Genomic DNA, 23,751 nt, shown 5'->3' with positions numbered 1-23,751 from the left:
ACAAGTATAAGAAGAGCAAGGTAAAATTATCAGTTTATTGAACTACCAAGACTTACTAGACTGAAAGCAAGGTATTATGCTACCAGTGCAGAACAGTCAAACAGACAAATGAAACAAATTTAAATGGCTATAAACAGGGGTGTCTGGGTGGCTCAGTTGGTTAAGTGTCTGACTCTTGATTTCAGCTCAGGTCATGATCTCACAGTCTGTGAGATCAAGCCCTGTGCTGGACTCTGCGCTGACAGTACGGAGCCTGCTTGGGATTCTCTCTCTCTCTTTCTCTTTCTCTATGCCACTCCTCCCCAAAATAAATAAATAAACATTAAAAAAAAAAAAAAACAGCTAGAAACACTCTGGCATATAAGTGGACATTTGATATAAAAAAGATGAAGAAAAAAGATGGGGGAAAAAGATGGAATTGCTGATTCCTGGTATAACAACAGAGTATGGAATAAACAGTGTCGACGTTACCTATCCATATGCAAAAACAAATTAGATGCATACTTTATACCACATGCAAAAATGAATTAGAGGTAGTCTAGCAATCTAAACGTTAAAAAGCAAAATTTCAACGTTTAAAAGCAAAATACATTTTTTTTTACTTCAAAATGGGAAAGACATAGAAAGCACATATCATAAAGGAAAGATGATAAATTCAGCTACACTAAAATGTAAAACGTTTGTTCACCAAGTTATCAAAAAGAGTGAAAAGACATTCCATTGCCTGGGTAAAAATATTTGCAAAGCACATAACCAGCAAAGCATTTATATCCAGAATATATAAAGAACCTCTACAGTTGATGAGGAAAACACTAACAGCCCAACATAAAGGCAAAAGATATGAACAGGCACTTCTTAGGAAAACAAATCCAAGCAGCCAGTAAACATCAAAAAGATGTTTCATCTCAGCTGTAATCAAGAAAATGAGGGATGCCTGGGTGGCTCAGTGGGTTGTCTGACTGGATCAGGTCATGTTCTCACAGTTCATCGGTTCAAGCCCTGCATAGGGCTCTGTGCTGACAGCTCAGAGCCTGGAGCCTCCTTGAGATTCTGTGTCTCCCTCTCTCTCTGTCCTTCCCTCTCTCTCTCTCTCTCTCTCTCTCTCAAAAATAAATTAAATAAATAAATAAATAAACAAATAAATAAATGAATGAATAAAATGAAACACATTCCATCATTTTTTTAATCTACTCTTAATATTTTAATAATTTACAAAGATAGAATAAAATAATAAAAGATAAGAATGATGACAGAATTTGTTATCTTATTTCCACTAATGTATTTATGATCTTACCTATGTTATATGAAAAGTTATCTGCAAAATGAGCACTAGTTTTAAACACTATCCAAAGAGACTTTCTCCATAGAGAAAAATACATCTATTTTTTCCCCATAAATAGAGAATTCTGTCCTAAGATGAGGAAATAGATCTAGAGAGTCAAATTAATAATAAGCCCAACATTCCAACTGTACCACTAGATTCACACTTTTTTAGTCTAAACTTGAATATTATACTAATTACACTAATATTTTCAGCAATGCCAAATGACATGATCATGACAAAGTCTTTTTAAGGTAACAGTTGCAAAACTTCTAAAATTATCTCCCTTCATTCTTTTCTATGGTCCCTTCTTTGTGTCCTATTTACAATACAGCTTCTGCTGCACTTGTATTAAAAAAAAAATCATACAAGTAATAAACTAAAGCACAATTTAATTTTGTTTCACTTATTTTATTTACTTTACCTACCACACTCAGAAAGACTTGAAGGGTTTAAATTAGATTAAAAGTAAAAGTAAAATAACAGTACCTCACAATGCTGGCGAGAGGCTTGAATTTCACATTCATATTTGTTCTTTACAGATTCTAAGCAGAGCTCTCTATAGATTCCTGCAACCAAACACAATTACTCTGATTACGTTAGCATTAATGAGTTTCGTTAACACTTCCCTACAGGAATTCTGTCCAACTGTATTTTATAAGATGAGTCAGGAAGAAACTGACAAGTGATTCTAACTTAATCTTTAAAAATTGAAAATAAAAAGGCTCAGTTAAAATCCATATCAAAGCAGCCTAGAGAATTAAGAATTTAAGAGCGAGGAAAAATCAACACTGCAAATTTTAGTTCTTACTCCATTCTTCTAAAGAATACTCCTAAAATGTTTGATAGAGAATGAGAAAAATGAAAATAAAACTCTTTTCCTATGAAAAGTAATCTCTCAGGACTCATAATGGAAATAGTCAATAAACTCTGGTTTCATTAATCACATATTCTCCAAGTAACAAGTGGATACCATAACCAACAAAACCACTATTTTTTTTAACTATTATTTTCAGAGTCCAAACCTTCCAAAAGGATTAATGTATAAACTGATACAACAAAATGTATAAACTGATAATGATGTTTGAGTGCTCCTGATTTTTCTAGAGAATGGATGCTCAAGAGAGTTTCACTTCAAGCTACCTGAAAGCAATAGTATGAAACAATAGTGCAAAATAGTATAAAACGTGGCGTGCAAATACACCATCACAAAAATGGCAAACAAAGGCTCTAGATGTATACACCAAACTCAGTCCCATAGTTGACCCTAGAAATGTGATTCTTTCTTATACAGTAAAGGCATGGGACAGATATCTGGAACTGTGCCATTAGCAACACATTTGCACACACAATATTCTCTGTACAAGAGGCCACATAGTAGAAAAGTGAATAACTGATTCAAGTAATTCTTCCTAAACATCCAGTAAGTCTCACTTAGTTGTTTTTTGTTTTTTTTTTTACTATCTTCTTTTAACCTCTTTTTTTTTCACTTTTATTTTGCAATGAATATAGACTGACAAAATGTTGCCAACTTAATATAGTACAGGTAGTTCCCTTGGACCTTTCACTCAGTTTTCCCCATGATAATATCTTACATAATTAGAGTACAATATCAAAGCCAAGACATTGACATTCATACAATCCGTACACTATTCAGATTTCACCAGCTTTGTATGCACTTAGTTACTTGAGTATGTATGGGTATAGCTTTATGCATCACTTAGTTCTTTTAGAATGTCAAAGAAAATTAAGGACTTGTTTACTTTTCAGAGTGTGGTAAGCCAACTTGTAAAAATAGCAAGTTAAGTATCATATCATCTACATATTCAATATTAAGCATTCAAGAATAAAATTTGGTTTAAGGTAGAAATAATACAAAAAGAACCTACTATGAACAATGCTTTAGGTATTACATAATAGGTACAGGAGGATCAATTAGTGTCCCCCAAAAAGAAAAAAAAATCAGCACCTCCATTAGTTAAAATTCAGTTTTAGTCCAACTATGAAAAAACATAAGTGATCTTCAAACAGATGTATCCTTTGTCATGTGTGCTAGGACACAATTCTGAGGCTGGATTCCAATAATAACAAAAGACTGAAATTTAACCATACAAGTATAGTATATTTTCATTTATTCATAGCCACAAATCAGTGACCAAACTTATCAAAATAATAAATTATCATTAAATTACAGAGTTGAAGACTAATTCCCTATTCCATAACATCCTGATCAAACGTTTTGTCGATGTTTTTATAAATAAAAAAATCCTTGTCACTCCTATAGATGAAAAGTACTAAGAGTACTAAGTTGAAACTTAATTTAGGTAACAGGAAAATTCAACTGAAATACTAACAGTTGCTCTTAATAAAAGTATCATGTCTCTAATTGTTTCACATGTGGAAGTATCGTCTCAACAACACTGCTAGCAATCTGATATCCCACAGCAGCAGAGGAAAGCAAGAGGCATTTAATAAATGATTGTGGGCTGATTGAGTGAAATGCTCTGTTCACTGTAAATATATTTGTGATTTCACTAACAAGAAACACTCACTTGACAAACACCTTTTAAATCTAGTGAAGAGTTCATATTCTACTAAATGGAAAAGATGTTTCACTTTCCTACCTGCTACCTTTGTACGAATTTGCATATTTTCTTGTAAAGTTGCCAGTGGTTCCAAATATTCTGGTGCTTTTCCAGCTATGACTTCTTGTAGTTTTGCATCCACCTGACTTAATCGTTCTTTATAAAGTCTTAACAAAGCAAAAATTAAAATATTAATTTTAAGAGCCCAACAAAGGCTAACATACCATTTTAAACATTATCTCTTCCTAATATCATTCATATTCTAATAACCTACCAAGTGTATTTTTTTCTTGATCTTAAGTGAAAAACTCAGTTACATTACTTGACTTTATGCACATAATCACAAAGTAGATTTTATATTTAGATATATCATTCTTCAATAATTAACTCAGTACAAAAAATACAACTAAGCTACTACTTTTTTGCACTCTACATGTTTGGTTTTGTTTTAACTGCAGAACAATAAATCAATTCAAGGAGAAAAGGTTATTTAAAACACTTTTAAAAGAAACAAAAGAAATCGGGGCGCCTGGGTGGCTCAGTTGGTTAGGCATCTGACTTTGGCTCAGGTCATGATCTCACAGGTTCCTGAGTTTGAACCCCGCGTTGGGCTCTGTGCTGACAGCTGAGAGCCTGGAGCCTGCTTCAGATTCTCTCTCTCTCTCTCTCTCTCTCTCTCTCTCAAAAATAAACATCTAAAAAATTTTTTAAAAAACAAAGAAATCATTTTGAACACTTTAGATATAAACATTACTAGTTGTCAAAATAAAAAATTCCCGGGGCGCCTGGGTGGCGCAGTCGGTTAGGCTTCCGACTTCAGCCAGGTCACGATCTCGCGGTCCGTGAGTTCGAGCCCCGCGTCAGGCTCTGGGCTGATGGCTCGGAGCCTGTTTCCGATTCTGTGTCTCCCTCTCTCTCTGCCCCTCCCCCGTTCATGCTCTGTCTCTCTCTGTCCCAAAAATAAATTAAAAACGTTGAAAAAAATTTAAGAAAAAAAATTCCCTGGCTTCTCTCCACCTTTCCTGAAAAACAGTATTATAATATTCAGCCTACTTGGTTTTTAAAGAACAAAGAGGAAGTAGAGTGATGAAGGTAAAAACCAATGGCTACAGAACTTGTGTTCTGGCATACCCAGTTTGTCTGGACTGCAAATGAAGAAGGTATAACAAAATGGTTGCTCAGTGGATGCAGAAATGAAATATGGGGCTGGGAACCCCTGTTGCTGTATTTGTGAGTTTACATACAAATACTCTAATTTGCCAGCTCTCACACCTTTAACTTCACCTTGATTATCAATGACAGACAACTCAAAGTTTACTTCTGGCAATAATCCTACAGGATAGAACTCTTTTTAAGGATGGATGTCTACATTGTCATTCTTTACAAAAGGCACTTGTGATCCTGGCTTTGTGCATTTCATAGATATCCTAAAAATTTCAAAGCAGGTTAACAATTTAAGAGCATTTGTAAATTCTTTTTTTTGACATTCATTACTTTATCAAGGGTGAAGAATATGTCACAAGGATGGCATGTAGTAAGTTCTAAAAGAAACCACTGATTATGCTTGTAGGTGTTAGTATAACTAGCAGTTAGCTTTTGAAAACATTACAATACCTGGCTTTCATATAAAAATTATCTTTCTTCATGAAAATATGAAGTGGGGGCACCTGGGTCCTTTAGTTGGTTAAGCATCCAACTCTTGATTTCAGCTCAGGTCATAATCTCACAGTTCATTAGACTGAGCCCCACACTGAGTGCAGAGCCTGCTTGGGATTCTCTCTCTCTCCCTCTCCTTCTGCCCCTCCCCAACTTGCTGTCATGCACGCTTGCACACACTTGCACATACTCTCTCAAAAATCAATAAACTTAAAAGATAAAGAAAATATAAACCAATACAATTAAGACAATCAGGGAGGGGGCTGGGAGGATGGGTTAAATAGGCAATAGGGATCAAGGAACGCACCTGTGATGAGCACCAGGCGATATATGGAATTATTGAATCACTATAGTGTAGACCTGAAACTAATATAACACTGTATAGTAACTAGAATTAAAATAGAAGCTTAAAAAAAGACAAGAAAATCAATATTGAATGTCTATAATTGATCATTATAATTAACATAAAGATTTGTATGATTTTGAAGTATTCGAGCAACTTTGAGTATTAATACAATAAATATTTTTCTAAACAAAAATGGAAAAATTATCTGAGTTAACTACCAAAATAATACATTATCATCTCTGGGTTAAATTTTTCTAAAACTCAAGATACAATGATAAATGAATGTGCAAAGTCAAAAAACTATAATGTGATAGCTACAGCTTTTGAAATCATAAATACAACTTCAGGCAAAATGCTAAAAATTCAATACAAATGATGAATGTACTGGAAAAACATCAGCCTTAAAATATCAATAAGGTATCCTGAATAGGTGAACAGTGTCTTGAATGAAGAGGCTATGTGAATTAACAATATTCAATTAACTACCCTTTTAAAAGAATAGATTCCTCAAAATCAGTATCATTTCAACAACCTTAAAATTCAAGTATAAACTCACCAAAGCCAAGAATCAGGAGTCCCTTAGCAGCAACCACAATACTATTCAGAGTAGATGCCCAATTAATGTTTACTGGATACTGAACATTGAAATACATGAAAATTTGGGCAGTGTAAGTTCCTCTATCTTTTTTAATGAAGTGGAAGAACCTTCCACCAATATCCAAACTGCCAAATGGTGGATTTTCTGCCTTATGAAAGAAGTGCTATTATGCCCTCTGGTGCTAGAACAGGAGAAGCAGGAGAATTTGTTGATGTTGTTGTTATCATATCTCCCACCTCTTCTACAAAGGATTTGAGACTGCTCACAGTACAACAGAATAAAAATAGCAACAATGCAATTGGGGCAGATAAAAAAAAAGATAATTATAAACCTGATGCAAAGATTATTTCTTTCTAAAACACATTTCTGAATACCAATTTCTTCTTTTTTTTAATGTTTATTTTTGAGAGAGAGAGACAGAGCATGAGAAGGGTAGGGGCAGAGAGAGAGGGAGACACAGAATCTAAAGCAGGCCCCAGGCTCCCAGCTGTCAGCAGAGAGCCTGATGCAGGGCTCAAACCCACAAACCGTTTAAGATCATGACCTGAGCCAAAGTTGGACACTTAACCAACTGAGCCAACCAGGCACCCCTGGATACCAATCTCTTGAGAAAGAATCCTATTAATAGTGGTAACGGGTCTACTGTTAATATGTTTCTGAGATGAATGAGGCTGGTGGGAGAAATGGCTGGTAATGAGCCATGAAAATGCAAAATTCAAGGCAACTGCCAGCCCCAAGATGAGCAAGAGTAGGCTTAAAGACTGACTAGGTGCAAAGTTCTCCTTTGTAATATATTATATTAGAGCTTTACAGTACTTTTCATTCCTTGGATAACCATAAAATACACTTTAAAAGCTCAATAGGTGTATCTTGTGTGAGAATTATTCATTCATGGATTACCAGTGCTAAAATATAAAAATACAAATTTGTTTCCTCTTTTCCAGAATGATTCTGGATGAACTCTCCATGTTGCCCAAATAATGGATCCCTTGGGGATCCAAACTGATTCAAATTTACAATCAATAATGTAAATCTTTAGAATAAAAAAATGATACCATGTTTTTTAAAGCCAAAGTTTTAAATTTTGGATTATTTATATCAATATGTTGCACTAGCTTGGAACATTTATATGTTCACCTCTCATACCAATGAAAGTTAAGACCAGAAATGTCATAAACAGCAGGATTCATTTGATAAACAAATCTGTCCCCTTTTAGTCTGGCAATTCCAGATATTAACCATGTTTTCATCTGTTCTCTGGGCCTCTCTAGGGAAGAGGTAAGAGAGAAGAATAAACGGCAAAATTAAGAAGAATTAATTAACTGAAGAGCCAGCTTCCAAATAAATTAGGTGTCTATAGTCTCAGAAGTTTCTTTCATTTACAATTCCTAACACGTAGCTATACCCCATGACCTTGCCAGCAAGTTCTAAAGTAAAAGCTCACATTTAAGATTTTTTTTAAATATGTATCTGCATCTATTCTGTTCTCTCAAATCACTGGGGCCCATTCTTGTGTAACCAACTTCTCATAAGAGTTCTGGCATTATAAAGAGGGGGAGAAAACAGTATCTAATAAGCACCACTATGTGCCAGCCAAGACTAAGAATTTCACCTACTGCTCATACAATCCTAACAGTTCACAATAAAATAGCTACTATTACACCTTTTTAATCTGTGAAAAAAGCCTGGATTCAGAGCCTGTGCTCTTTCTACTCCCCTATATTTCCTCCAAAGTAATGCCTTAGTGGAAGGAATGTCACTAGGAAGTCACTAGTCACTAGTACTAGGAAGCAGAAGGCCTAGCTTACTACATCACTTGCTGATGAACTATGGGCAAATCACTTCACTCCTCTGAGCATCAATTTTCTCACAGGTAAGGATGGATATCTGCCAACCTTACACAGTTGCTTCCAGAGGCAAACTAATGTGAAAACATGTATGTATTACCCAATGTTGATTAAAACAAAAATCACATGCCATTTTGGGGAAATATTCTGTTATTCTAAGATTTTTAAAAAGCTATCTTTATTCAATCATTTAACAAAGAAATGAAAGAAGCAAATTAGAACCAAGGGTCCAACCACCCAGGGAAAACATTTTAATTACCAACATCCACATAGAAATCTTATTATACACCCCCAAACCTGTCTCAAAACCCTTAGTTTAGTTAATGAGGTCTTCAGAAGGCAAATAGTTGAAGCCTCTTTTAGAATAGTCTCATAAAATACAAAAAGGAAAATAGTTCAGTGAATAGAATTTCTCTTGTGCCAGTATACATGTGACATGGTTGAGATTCAGTGACAATGACCTTCTGACATCACTACTTACTGATCCTTGAGATCGGTAAACTGTTTTTCTAGATTGGACATTTCATCTAAACATTCCATTCTTCTTCTTTCACAGTCTTCATCATCCATTTCTATTAATAAAAAGACAAATAGCAAAGAAAAAAATTAATTTTATGTTCCAAATTATCTGAGTGTTAATTCAAATGGCTAAAGAAAAAAAAAGAAAGAAAAAAACTGTAATACGAAGTTAGATATGCAAGGCCTATATTAAGCCTTAAGAGAAAATTAATGTTTATCCAAAATAATTTCTACTAAAGGTTTTAACTTAAAATATAATTGAGAGTTAAAGCTATAGCAATCTCTAGACCTTTTTGTTTTTATTCATTTTCAAATCACTTTAAACGGCTGACATCAAGCTTTACTCTTAAGTAATGAATCCATTTTTGGTTTATGTTCCTTCAACTCAACAAAACTTAAACACCAAAACGATTATGTCCATTAAAGGCTAATATTGCTCAAAAACACTTTTAGAATCCTTCTTTCAGAACTGCTTACATGACAGATTTGCCAGTTACAAAAGAAGAAAACTAATCTCATTCTGTTTACCACCAGATTTGTTGGTCTCTTACTCATATTCTCATTGTTCCCTCTCCCCAAATTACTGTAAGTGAGAAAGAGGAAAATGAAAAGAAAAAATAAGCAAACTTTTGAAGGAAAGCAACTGTTAAATTACCAGCTATCTCCTATATTCCTTTATCTTCTATTTTTACATCGCATATATTTCAACATAAGTGAAATAAGCGAAGCGTAAAATGATCTGCATCTCAATCTTCATTAAATAAAGGTCAAGCTATGGTAAAGAGTTAAATACACCAAGGAACAATAGGGTTCATTTTTTTTAACTTTCCTAAAACAGATTAAAATTATTTCTGATTCTTAATAGCTTACTCCTGGGCTATTTAAAACTTGGTCACGCAAGATGACTCACTTCCCAGTATCTCTGGATAGTAGAGGTTTTTTTCTGTAGCTTTAGGACCTGCTCAGTACCAATGTTTGAGAAGAACAAAACTGTGGAAGTTTAACATGAAAGCCATTCAGCAGAAAAGAAATGCTTTCACAAGAAGCAAAACTGCATAATTTATTTAAATAGTTTCTTTGCGCTTAAAAAAATCTGACATAGGGGCGCCTGGGTGGCTCAGTCGGTTAAGCGGCCGACTTCGGCTCAGGTCATGATCTAGCGGTCCGTGAGTTCGAGCCCCACGTTGGGCTCTGTGCTGACTGCTCAGAGCCTGGAGCCTGATTCGGATTCTGTGTCTCCCTCTATCTCTGACCCTACCCCGTTCATTCTCTGTCTCTCTCTGTCTCAAAAATAAATAAAAACGTTAAAAAAAATAAATAAATAAAGATGATACAACTGAAAAAAAAATCTGACATATAGTTCAAATTATTACATTCTTCACAAATTAAGTTGTCCATTATTTTCTGGGAAGGAATAAAAAATCAGTGAAAAATCACTGAGAATTTTAACAAATAGATGTCACTTCGTGAGATCTTCAGCTCTCATCAAAAAAACAACACTTGGAGATAAAATGTTTTACAAATCTAAAAAATGTGTTTACACACAGCCTAGGTGTTCCTTCTCTGTATTGCTCACTTTTGAAATCTCACCTACTTTCACGACTACACGGATGAATGACTTCCAAATCATGCTTCCTAGCCCAAGCAGGTCCCAATGCTACATTTCCATCTGTCAGTTGACACTCTGACTTAAATATACCACAAGCACCTCAAAAGCAACATGTCTGAAATACTCTATCTTCCACCTTCATCTCAAATATTTCACTTTTCTATTTCTATTCATGCTACCACCATCTCCTCGTATCTGGGGTTTTCCTCTTACCTTCACTCCTAAACTCACATTCACCAATTGTGCATTGTGGGGTTTTTTTTTTTTCATTTTTGAAATCTTTTACATCTATACTTCTTTCTCATTCTCTAGCTCAAATCCTCCCAACAAAATCGGTTTCTCACTCTTTTGAATAAGCCTTAAACTCTAGTAGCCTTTGCATTTTTTTCTTACATTCCTCCCAAGCCAACATATCACCCCAATCCAAATTCTACCCATTCGTCAAGATAATTGAGGTAATCCCACCTTCTTCAACTAGCCTTTCCTGGCCACCCTATTCAGAAAAGATTTCCTCTGGTCTCTGAAATCCTATAGCATTGTTTACAGTTAAGTATTTATTTGGCAGTTTAATCAAGTTCTGGTTTATGACAACTGTTTGAGAACAGATCATAACTATTTATTTACACCTCACAGAGTAGTGTCCAGTGCATCTCAAGGAAGTCACTCATAAAGGCCTATTTGGAATGGCTAGTTTATTGACTGAAATTACGTACTTCCATGGAGATTTGCTTTTAAAGAGAAACCTGAAAAGAGGGTGTCCGGGCATTAACATTGTCATCAGTCCTTGCTTTACATAACCAATAATCAGGCCAAGACGAGAAAGTTTAAGTTTAATTCTCATCATATGGAAAGAAGAAAATCCAGGCTGGCATATATTCCATTTCTCTTTTTAATAACCATCCTGAAAGTGTGCAAAATCCATCTGTGGTGGTAATCTGCCCCCCCCCCAGTCCCCCAAAAAACCTACAAAAAACCTGAAACAGCCCCAAATTGGTAAAGATTACAAGAAAGAAAAGATTTGGAAAATTTCAGAGTTGCCCAATATCTGCCAGTTTATAAGTATATGAAGATCCAAAATCACCCCTGACGGGCTCTCAGTCTTGCAAAGTTCAGACAGATGCTGTAAATGGGACAGCTCCAAGTCGGCCCCCGCAAGAACGCTGATGTCAAGTGCTGACTGACAGGCTGACTTGGAAGCTGAGATTAACAAATTCTAAACCAGCCAAGAGCCGGCACAATTCTAACCGACCTCGGCCCTGACAACCCATGTTGAGAAGTAAGGGTTGGAAAGATGAAAAATAAGGAAAGAAGCCGGTGGTCTGGGGGTAAGAGGCATTTCCAGGGTCTCCCAGACAAGCTGCAAGGCATTCCCCACTTTGGTCGACAGCCGTGGGCACTGCCCGGAGGTCCCCAAGGCTGGTCCGACGGCGAACAGGACAGCGCAGCGTCCGGGAGCTGGGCGAGCCCAGGCCCGCGCTGGGTCCCACCCCGCCAGCAGGGACCTGCCTGGAGCCAGGCAGCGCCCCACGATGAGTCCGGGTGCTGCCGAGGGCCGGGAGCCAGTCTCCGCCCCTTCCCTCTCTCCCCGCCCAGCACTCCCAGCAGGACGCAGCTGCCCGGCGTGCGGAGAGCGGCCTGTCGTGCGCCGGGCGCAAGGACTCAGGGTCCCGGCCCCGGTGGGTTGCACACCTGAGCTATCTCCATCCTCGGAGACCGACGAGCTCTCCGTGTCCTCGTCCTCTGAGCTGCTCCCCTCATTTTCGGCGTAGTCCACCTCCATCTCATCGTGATGGTTCGTCTCCTTCTTATCCCCTCGGGAATGGACTGGCATTTTCCAGCCGCGCCGTCGCTTCCCACTCCCGGCGCCCAGCCCAGCCACCGCCGCTTCAATGAAGGGCGCGCCGAACGCCCCGACCCACCCAGCGGCCGAGCGCGTTCTGAACCCCCTCAGCTCCTCCCCGCCCCCGGCCCGAACCTCACAACCTAACCCGCAAGCTCTGCGCTGGGAGCTCTGCCATTGGTGGAAGCAGTCCTCGAGCCGGGTGGGGTGGAGCTTGCCTTGCTCGGGTACGGTTGGTTGCCCGTAATTACGGCGCGGCCTTGCAATGTTTGTCGGGAGTTGTAGTCCTTACTGCTTAGACCTGCAAGGGCTGCCGCCTTCCAAGCTTCAACAACCGCGATCATTTCTTGCCTGTGGACTTCAAGTCCCACAAGGCACGAAACCTGATAGACTCGATCGCAGTATATAAACTAAACAGAAACAGATTGTGTGAATTTGGTCTGTATTTATTCTTTTCCCGCCAAGTGATTGTCTGAGCTCCCTGGCTATCCAAGATGTTACTGTCAGATGTGAAAAGGTGTTTTGCCTGAGGGTTTTCCTCCTCGTCGAGCCTGGAGGAACTGCAGAAAAGTCTCTTATACCTAAGTACCTTTATTACTGCTAATAAGCTATTATATTTAATAACTGTAGACGATAACTTGCATTTTCTGTGTTGCACAAAAATCTTTAAATCGTTCTTGAAACGTTTGCAATCAATAATATAGAAGGAAAGGAAGTTTTATCTTGTCATTTTCATTCTAGTATTTTTTGCATTCATTTTTTACTACTTCTAGCCTGGAGATGACACCAGGCTTGATTTAACTTAAGTTTCCGATGGAAAACATACATATTTGACTCAGTGAAATGTTATATTTTCTCAATGATAGGTAAAATAGACAAGGAAGGCTCAATAAGTATCATAATCACGATAACTCATATTAATTGACTATTTTTACTCTGTGTTAGGTATCCTGGTAAGCTCTTTACATGAGTCATAATGAGTTCAATTCTCAATTTAATAGCCCTGAAGTAGGCGCTATTATTATCCCCATTTTACAGAGAAGGAAACTAAATTTTCAGACAAATCTAAAAACTGTATTTTAGCTACTCAAACTGTATTTTAGGAGACAGAGCTTCTCGTTGAAGTGGCAATTTGCTATTGAAATGTTTCATAGAATATTGTGGATTGTACAGTATTTGTTTCTAAAACAGGAGGTCCAAAGACATTTGAAAGAGGATGGCAAGGGTATCCAGGCATAATTGCATTAAAGTTGGATTTAGAACTTAATGACAAACCATTTCAAGTTCTATCCATTTCTACAGGGTAAGATACAAACTTTAGGGCTTTTATTGTCTAGTGTCAGCCTACTTCTCTCCTTCTTACTATATTCTCCAAAACTGAACTTTTCAGTTGCTAAACACACAAACTGTTTCCCATTTCATTGTCTTTGCACATCCTATTTTCCCTGAAATCCTCTTCTACTACTTTTCTTTTTCAAGTCTGCTTTCTTGACAACATGCATTACCAGCACAGCACCTCCACCATTCAGTATGCCCTCATGTTCCTTCAGACTGCTGCTGTACTCTGTACTTTGCAACTTTGTATGTGTTCTCCATCACACTGTATTGTGAATTGTTTAGAAGATGCATCTCACCTGTTGGATTGAGTTCCTTGAGAGCAGAAACTGCCTTAGTCTAGAATGCAATTTCAAAGGCATGCAGACATCAGGCAGGTAAAGTTTAAAGATGGAAACTGGAAGGGTATGAGTACATGCATATACATTATGTGAGTGGTGTGGACTAAAGGGGGCAGCTATTTTAGCTCCAGCCAATTGTTACTACATTAGAATTCTGACTTAGATGTTGGACCTTCCAATTTTTAAGAGAAATTGGATATTTAGATCTCTATGTGAAATATCCAGATTTGTTAACATTTGCTCAGATATAGTTTTGTTGTTGGTGGTGGTTTGGTTTGCTTTGGTTTGGTTTACTTAAACTCCAGAACAAACAAAAGCAGCTATGGATAAAATCCCTGGCCTCTGTTGGGGCACCCAGCTGGCTGAGTCCACAGAGCATATGACTCTTGATCTCAGGGTTGTGAGTATGAGCCCCAAGTTGAGTGTAGATATTACTTTTAAAAAATCGATTTTAAAAATGTCCCTGGCCTCTGTTAATCTCTGTAATATCAGCAGCTAGCAGAGTGGGTGCTGAATAGAAATAATATCTTAGATTTCTGGTCACTCTTTATGTGCATTAATTCATTTAATCCTTATAACAATTCTATGAAGTAGATACAATTGTGCTTTACATTTTGCAGATGAGAAAACTGAGGCACAGAGCAGTTAGATTATGTGGCCAAGGTCACACAGCAAATAAGTAGCAGATTTACAGTTTGAACTTAGAGAGTCTGACATCAGAGCCTATACTTAACCACCAGCATACAGTTCCCCTCTGGCAGGTGCATTCTGTTTCTGCTGTTCAAAGAAAAATGGGAGGCGGGGGTACCTGGGTAGCTCAGTTGGTTAAGCGTCTCTTGATTTCGGCTCCTGTCATGATCCCAGAGTCATGGGATCAAGCCCCACACCGGGCCCCTAGATGAGCATGAAGCCTGCTTAAGAGTCTCTTTCTCTGCCCCTCTTCCCAACTCACATGCTCTCTCTCACTCTAAAATTAAAAAGAAAGAAAGAGGGGAGGGCGGTGGCGGGAAAAAAAAAAAAAAAGAAAGAAAGAAAGAAAGAAAAAGAAAAAAGAAAAACAGAAGTTGGAGAGGTGGCATAGATTCTAACCCTGGTCCTGCTAGTCACCAACCACTTAATTTGGCAAACCACATAATCTGTGGTCAGTTGTAAAGTGAGAAGGTTGCATTATATTATCTTTAAGTTATCTTCCAGCACTAAAATTCCTGTCACTATTATACTTGTGTTTAAGGCAGACAGAATAATAGAACATTATGCAATTAGCTACATGATGGTGTTTTGCTTAAAAGGAGAGTTTCTCTCGCACCTCCCCAAACAGAACTTAGAAAAGATGTATAGGGAATGTAAGAAGAACCATAAGGAACAAGAATTAATACAGCTGGGCAAGAGTATTGTAACTTTAGAAAATAGAAGTTAATGTAAAGAAAACTAGGAAAGCAAAATGAAGTTTCCTTAATCAAGGCAGTTAAAGAGGTTGTAAGGATGTTTTCCATTTATGTAGCGATTTACATTTTCCATAGGTCCTACACAATCATTAGATACATTCTAAGTCTCACTTTTCATTAATCCTTTCATACTTGGCCATTTATTGAGAGTCATCAGCAAAATCCATTATATCTTCACCCTCTCCTCTGAACAGATCCTTAACTTTCTTGTTCTAAAGAAAACATGGCTTTTCCCAGGTCCCTGCTACCTTTGCACCCCTGCTCCCAACGGGCCCTGTCATGGAGTAGGTGTGTTCTTTGTCCTCCTGGTTCCTTCCAGATGATGCTTTCTCCCTCCTGCCTAAAAACCCCCAGCTTGTCATCAGGATATGACACAGGATCTCTACTTGTGGCTATCATCTGCATACCCTTCAGGTCACTCCCCCTCATTTTTTGAAGATTTTAGCTCTTGGCTCATTCTCTCCAATGGGACGCCTATCATAATTCTTGGTCATTTTAGTATTCAAGTAGGTGATTTTATACCACTCCATTTCCTATTGTGTTTGCTTTGGTATAAAGTAGACATAAGATAATTTTGGCCTTATCCTTTTAGTTTTCCTCCCATATCCCCCCTTGGGGTACTTTTAAAAATCTTTTTATGGAATATTTTAATATTGCATAGTAATTTAAACACATAATAAGATATTCAGCATATTATATGTATAACACAGTACCCATCTCTTAGCTTTCTCAAATCTTACATTTAACCACATTTGCTCTAGACCCCTCCTCAATCCCAATTCTCCCTTTCTCTTTCCAAAATAACCATTATCCTGACTTTGGTGATTTTGATTGTCACCCACATGTACATACTATTTTTGTATATTTATGTATCCATAAATAATATATAGGATTGTTTAACATATTTTAAAGTGCTCACATTTTATTTTTTAATTTTTAAATGTTTATTTATCTTGAGAGAGAGACAGTGTACACAAGAGCAGGGGGAGGAGCAGAAAGAGAAAGGGAGAAAGAGAATCCCAAGCAGACTCCTCACTGTGAGCCCAGAACCCAACTCAAAGCTCAGTCTCACAAACTGAACTGTGAGATCATGACCTGAGCTGAAATCAAGAGTCGGATATTTAACCAACTGAGCCAACCAGGTGTCCCTAAAGTGCTCATAGCTTAAAGAGGTGTCATATACTACACATCATCCTACAACTTCCTTTTCCCTCATCAATTTTTTGAGATTTATCCATGGTGATATGGGTAGCTCTAATCCAGTTATTTTAATCTGCTGTCAGGTATTCCACTGAGTACATATATTCCTTCAAATGAATATTTAAAAATTTATTATTTGCCTATTAATGGACGTGTAACTTCAAAATTTTTTCTTATTAAAAATAGTTGTCTCAATGAATATTGCATGTATCTTTTGGGCCCTATGTGTGAGGATTTCTCTAGGTCACTGGTCTCCAAAGTGGGGCATATGTACCCAGGGAGTATATCCCGGGGGACAGGAAGAAAATACTAAAACTTCCATGTGTATTATGTTCAATTTCATCTTTGTCTAGAATAAAGTAGATATACAGAAGCAGTTTGAAGTCCATTTTTTACACCGATTCACCCTCATTATGTTCCTTGTGCTTACTTGTTTTTAATCAGCAGATCCTGCCTCTGAAGGGAGACAGACTTAATTCCAATTGTCACCACATGGTGGAGCTGAGACGTCAATGTACAATCCACAAACCTTGTCCCTGCTGAGTGACCCTGGCCAGATGCTGGTGGCTGGAAAAACAAAGGCAGAACACCACAGGCTGCAACTAATAGCTTCAAATCAGGGTAAACATTTGAATCATTCAAACTAAAGGGGCTTTAGGGACCTACACTGACAACTAGATGAGACCAATTTATAATTATACCAATTATATGAGACCATGATTTCAATTGCTTAAGAATGAAACCACCTAAAAGTGCTTTGAAATAGCTTGTTCACTGGCAAAGGACCCATCCCTGTATTCTCTATTTGCAGAAATTAATTCTGGGATTAGTTGAAGTATAAATCTGATGACGTTTCTGCTAGCGTATTTATGTTATTGTTATTCCACTGTCTCATGGCTCAAATTATCATGTTCTTTTCTGTAGTCTAATTTTTCCGTTCTTTTCTGTAATTTTTTTTTAAACTTTTTTTAACGTTTTATTTTTATTTTTGAGACAGGGAGAGACAGAGCATGAACAGGGGAGGGTCAGAGAGAGGGAGACACAGAATCTGAAACAGGCTCCAGGCTCTGAGCTGTCAGCACAGAGCCCGACGCGAGGCTCGAACTCACGGACCACGAGATCATGACCTGAGCCGAAGTCGGCCGCTTAACCGACTGAGCCACCCAGGCGCCTCTGTAATTTTTTTAAGTAGAGAAATTTTCTTTGTCTCTAAGATTTTTCTCAAGGGTAAATGTAAATATTTTATATGCAGTTTTATTTTTAATCTGTATTGTTCCTCTAAAGATAATTTTTCTGTGTAAAGTGGCTATCTTTTGTTTTGGCCTCCCCACTCCCCATCCCCTTTTTGAGGTAATAGCTTCCTGACTTTCCCTTCAAGAACCCACTCTGCTCCATTCAGCCCATATGGTGCAGGTGACCAATCAGAATATTATATTCTCTAGTTCAGGGATGGACATGTAGACCAACGTAGGTCATGATGGACATTGCCAGAACTTTTATTGGAACTATCATGAAGGAAGTTTGTCCTGTGAAATTAAAAGTTCTATTAAGCCTATATGAGCTTAAGTTTGCTGGGACCATTTCTCCTTCCACATGTGACTGGAACAGGGCAGCAGGGATGGGAACCAACAGAGAGGAAAAGTAATGCTGAAATAGAAAGATTCCTGATTGATGTTATTTAAGTGCCTGCATCCACATGTGTTCAATGTTAATCCTTAGACTTTCAGTTACACGAACCAATAAATTCCTCTTTTTACTGAAGCTGTTTTGCTTGGTTTTGTGTGCTTCTTGCAGCTGAAAGTGTTCTGACCAAAGTGGCTAAAAACATACATGTTTTTTGAATGGAAGAAATTAATATTTTTAAATATCCCATTGTAATTTCTTATCCATTCTTATTAAAAGTCCCTTTTCATATTTATATATTAACTATCTAATATATACTACATGCCAGATACTATGCTGGTTTCAAGAGATATTCATTGGTTAACAATACAGAAACAGCCTATGCCTGCATAGAGCTTACAGAAAAGGGGAGGGGTAAATACTAAAAATTAACTATACAAGTTGAGGTATGCTTTGTGTTAGTGATTTGAGAGTATATAACATGGAGACCTGACTGAGAGGAGGAGTGGGTGTTAGGTAAGGCCTCTCTAAAGAAGTAATATTTCAGCTAAGACTTAAGAGGTAGGTAGGAGTTAGCCCAGCTAGAAGGGAAAGGAAGAATCTTATAAGCTGAAAGAATAGTGTATGTAAAGGTCTTGATGTCAGAAAGTGCTTAGAGTATTCATGTTTGAGGAATTAAGAGACTGCTGTGGATGGTCATTAGTGTTCAAGGTTGAAAGGGGCATGGGGTGAGGTTGGTGAAACAGGCAAAGGTCACATATCTGGCAGGGCCGAATAGATTATGGTAAGACAGTTGTTTTGTTTTAATCTTAAACGCAGTGGGTTGCCGTTGGGAAGTTTGTAGGAAGAGATGAGAAGATTAGATGAGTGTTAAGATTGCATTAATTTTAAGATCAGATCTTTAAATGATCACTGGTTGCTTAGTGGAAAACATATTGGATAGGAACAAGGGAAAAGAATAAATCAATCAGATGTTGAGGTAAGATAATAGTGGCTTGGACAGGGCAGAGGCTGTATGGTGAAAAGAAATGAACAAATCTGAGATAGCTAGGAGGTAAAATCAACAAAACTTAGTAATGGATTGAATTTGGGGCATGAGAGACAGGATATAGGATATAGTCTACTTATCTCCCTTCTCTTAGAATTCATTTCATTTCACTATGCTAATAAATAACGTCAGCAGTCTTTGCTTCAACAGACCTCCTTAAAAGTATATTTCATTTGAGTTCTATATCCATTGTATATGATTTGCAGCTCTCTCTGTCCTTAACCAATTATAATATTTCTTCTAGTGTTTCTTGACTTCTGCATGAATGTTGCGTTTTCTCTAAAAATTAAATCTTAATCTATGAAATTACAAACAGAAAGAAATGACAAAATACATTGACATTGGAACTGATGGTGCTAAAGCAGTGCTGGTTAAAATGGGCTAAAGCAGTGCTGGGCAGGTGAGCATGAAGACAGTGGCACCAAAGTGCACAAATATTCTTTATATTCTTCACTGCCAGTTTCACTTACAAATGTCCTTGATGAAGCAGTAAAATTATTCTGAATGAAATCCCGAGTACTGAGCACACATCTTTTTAACATTTTCTTTGGCAAAATGGGAAGTAGTATAGTGCAGTAATGCTGCACACTGACGTGCACTGGTGGTCTTAAGGAAAAACACCTGTGCAATTGAGTTGTGTGCTGACCTAGCAACTTTATTCAAGGAATGGCATTTTTACTGGAATGAACTGACCAACTAAAGATATTCAGAGTTGGTTCTGTGACAAATAGTTTCACAAAAAATCAAATAAACAAAGTGAGCCTGTTCCTTTTTGTAAAACCGTTGACACTGTTTCCCAAGATGAAATCCAAGCTTCCAAATGAAAATTAGGAATTTAGAAAACTTTTACCCACCGTGACGAATATAACATCTAATACTTAAAGGATTTTCTGATGTATGTGATTTTTTAATTTTTATATTGCTTAATGAACTGTATTAACATTCGGAATGTCTGTATAACTTGTGAACAATTATTTTCCAAATAGCAATTGCATAATGTTACAAAATTATGTCTGGGTAGAAGATTCATGTAAAGTGCAAGATTTTAATGTAAAGAATATCAAAAGTTTACTTATGTGCTTTTGTATTCCACATTGCAACTAATCTTTAAGAAACTACCACTTGTTGGGGCACCTGGGTGGCTCAGTCAGTTAAGTGTCCAGCTCTTGATTTCAGCTCAGGTCATGATCTCACAGTTTGTGAGTTTGAGCCCCACATGAGGCTCTGCACTGATGACACAGAGCATGCTTGGGAGTCTCTCTATCGTCCCCTTTCTGCCCCTCCCCTGCTCTCATTCTCTCTCTCTCTCTCTCTCTCTCTCTCTCTCTCTCTCTCTCAAAATAAATAAATAAAACTTAAAAAAAAAAGAAACTGGGGTGCCTGGGTGGCTCAGGTCAGTTGAGTGTCCGACTTTTGGTTTCAGCTCAGGTCATGATCTCATGGTTCGTGGGTTTAAACCACATGTCAGACTCTGAGCTGACAGTGCGGAGCCTACCTGAGATTCTCTCTCTTCCTCTCTCTGCCCCTCCCCTGCTCTCCCTCTCTCTCTCTCTTTCTCTCAAAATAAATAAACTTAAAAAAAGCAACTACTGCATGTTCATTTTAGCTTAGTTTAGTTTTAGTGTATTGTCAACAATTATCTGAAAGAACCTATTAAAATATTCCTCTTTTCCAATTACATATCCTATGCAACCACATTTTTCTCATACACTTCAATCAAAAGAATATATAGCAGGGCATCTGGGTGGCTCAGTCAGGTGTCAGTTAAGTCCGAGTTGGTGACTCATGACTTCAGCTCAGGTCATGATCTCACAGTTTGTGGGCTCAAGCCCCACCTCGAGCTCTGTGTTGACAGTGCAGAACCTGCTTGGGATTCTCTCTCTCTCCCTTTTCCTCAGCCCCTCCCCCACTTGCTTTCTCTCTCTCTCAAAAATGAATAAATAAACTTAATATATGGCATCATAAGAATCCAGCTGTCTTCTATTAAGCCAAATATAAAAGAGATTTGCAAAAAAAAAAGGAAAATAATACTTTTCTCACCAAATAGTTTCTGTTTTGAAAAAATAGGTATTTTGAGGCACCTGGGTGTCTCAGTTGGTTAAGTGTCCGACTCTTGATTTTGGCTCAGGTTGTGATCTCACAGTTTGTGAGTTCAAGCCCTGCGTTGGGCTCTGTGTGGACAGCACGGAGCCTGCTTGGGATTCTTTTTCTCCTTTCTCTCTGCCCCCCCTGAACTCACATTCTCTCTCTCTCTCTCTCTCTCTCAAAATAAATAAGCTTTAAGAAAAATAGGTATTTTTATTTTTTCATAAACATGTCTGTTCAAAAATATATATTTCCAAAAAAATCATAAGTGTTATCATCCACTGGCTTACCATTGTTATTTTTAAGTATTAAACTAATTTTAAATTTTCTCAGGTTACATTTTTTAAGGAGACTTTCATTTATTAGGGCAGTTTTATTTTTATTTAGTTTTATTTTAAGTCATCTTTACCCCCAATATGGGGCTCAAACTCATGACACAGAGATTAAGAGTCACATGCTCCCCTGACTGAGTCAACTATATTTCCCTAGAACAGTTTTAGATTTATAGAAAAAAACTGAGCTAATAATACACAGAGTTCTCATATGCCCTGCATCCAGTTTCCTTTGTTTAGAGATGATATGGTACATCTGTCACAGTGAACCAGTAATGATACATTATTATTATCTAAACTACATAGTTTATCAGATTTCCTTAGCTTCTATTTAACATCTTTTTTCTACTCCAGCATCCCATCCAGAATACTTTATAAAATTCAGTTATCATTTCTCCTTATGTTCACCTTGGCTGTGATAGTTTCTCAGACTTTCCTTGGTTTTGATTACCTTGACAGTTTTGAGGAATTAACTGGTTAATTGGGGATTTGGCTAATATTTTTCTCATTATCAGAATGAGGGTATAGGTTTGGGGGAGGAAGGACAATAGAGGTGAAGTGCCATTTTCATCACATTATATCAAGGACGCACACTGTCAAGGTAACTTCCCACTGTTAATGTCGACCTTGATCATGTAGCTGACGGTGTTTGTTGTTTCTCCACTGTAAAGTTATTCCTCCCACCCCTTCCATTCTGGACACTTTGGAAGAAACTCATCATGTGCAGACCATATCTAAGATGTAGGGTTATTTTCCATCTCCTTGAGTATCTACATATGTTTTTTGGAATTCCTTTTGCGTGGCAGATTTGTCTTCTCTATTTATGTGATATTGATATAAATAATAATTTTAAATATTTTAAATAATTTTAAATTATTATTTATATCAATATGCACTCATGGATATTTATGTTATATTTTGAGTTATAATCTAATACTACTTTAATTTTTTTTTGTCATTCACATTGTTTCAGCTTTGACCACTGCATGCTTTTTCAGTTAACATACTTACATCGTGTGTGTGTGTGTGTGTGTGTGTGTGTGTGTAGCATTTCCTTACTTTCTGGCACTACAAAATGGTCCAGGCTGATCTTGTACTTTCCTGCCCCAGTCCTAGAATAAGCCATTGTTCCAAAAGCCTTGGTTCTATCAGAAAGTGGTATTAAAAACCAAGATCTGGTGCTAGGCATGCTTGCTGCTACTAGACTATCATTGCTTCTAAGCCCTGTCAGCTGACAGAGCAAGGAAATACATAGGAGTTTACTACTCCATCTGTAGAAACATATCTGTAACTATTTCTATATGTAACTATCTGTATCTATATTAAGCTAAATATGTGCTCATATTGATGTCTCCAACTGGAATCCACTACCAAATGGATCATTCTACCTTCCTCCCTGTGCTTATCTTAAAAACTCCTACTCCAGGGGTGCCTGGGTGGCTCAGTGGGTTGAGTGTCCGACTTTGGCTCAAATCATGATCTCACTGTCCGTGAGTTGAAGCCCTGCATCGGGACCCGTGCTGACAGCTTGGAGCCTGGAGCCTGCTTCACATTCTGTGTCTCCCTCTCTCTGCCCCTCCTCCACTCATGCTCTATCTCTCTCTCTGTCAAAAATAAATAAACATTAAAAAAAATTTTTTTAACTCCTACTCCAACAGTGAGAAACTTGAGTCCCGCCATCTGTCATCCATTTACTTATTTAATTTCAGTATACATGTGTAGCAGTATCAGAGTAACCCATACCTACATGGGAATCAACTTTATCAACTAGAATGCAGTATTTATGTGCATTTTCTTTAGCCTGTAATCTCATAGATTCCATTCATTTCCTTTTCACCCAGCTTCTTCAGTGAGGTTATTTCATACATTGTAATACAGTTAGATTATTTTGTCACATTCTGTGTCCCAACTTGGGATCCTCTGCTCTCCTAAATGATCTTTTAATTTGCATATATTAGTATTTACTCTATGTGCTATGAAGTTCTATGAATATTGATAAATAGATAGAGTGAAGTATCTAC

The 23,751-nt window shown here is 37.5% G+C and overlaps 1 protein-coding gene across 2 annotated transcripts in view; it reads right to left on the bottom strand.

The window, feature by feature from the left end:
- Positions 1-12,450, bottom strand: part of BRMS1L (BRMS1 like transcriptional repressor) — a 30,170-nt gene extending 17,720 nt beyond the window's left edge. For both annotated transcript variants that reach the window (XM_007073724.3, XM_007073725.3), the window contains exons 1-4: positions 12,171-12,450; positions 8,835-8,925; positions 3,946-4,073; positions 1,811-1,890 (exon numbers count right to left, since the gene is read on the bottom strand). In XM_007073724.3, coding sequence (XP_007073786.1) covers positions 1,811-1,890; positions 3,946-4,073; positions 8,835-8,925; positions 12,171-12,312 — 441 coding nt within the window. In that variant the 5' untranslated portion in view covers positions 12,313-12,450. The remainder of the gene's footprint in view (positions 1-1,810; positions 1,891-3,945; positions 4,074-8,834; positions 8,926-12,170) is intronic.
- Positions 12,451-23,751: the final 11,301 nt, after the last annotated feature.

The sequence above is a fragment of the Panthera tigris genome, chromosome B3 (assembly GCF_018350195.1).
Source record: "Panthera tigris isolate Pti1 chromosome B3, P.tigris_Pti1_mat1.1, whole genome shotgun sequence".
Lineage (NCBI taxonomy): Eukaryota > Metazoa > Chordata > Mammalia > Carnivora > Felidae > Panthera > Panthera tigris.
This window is presented reverse-complemented; position numbering and strand designations above follow the sequence as displayed.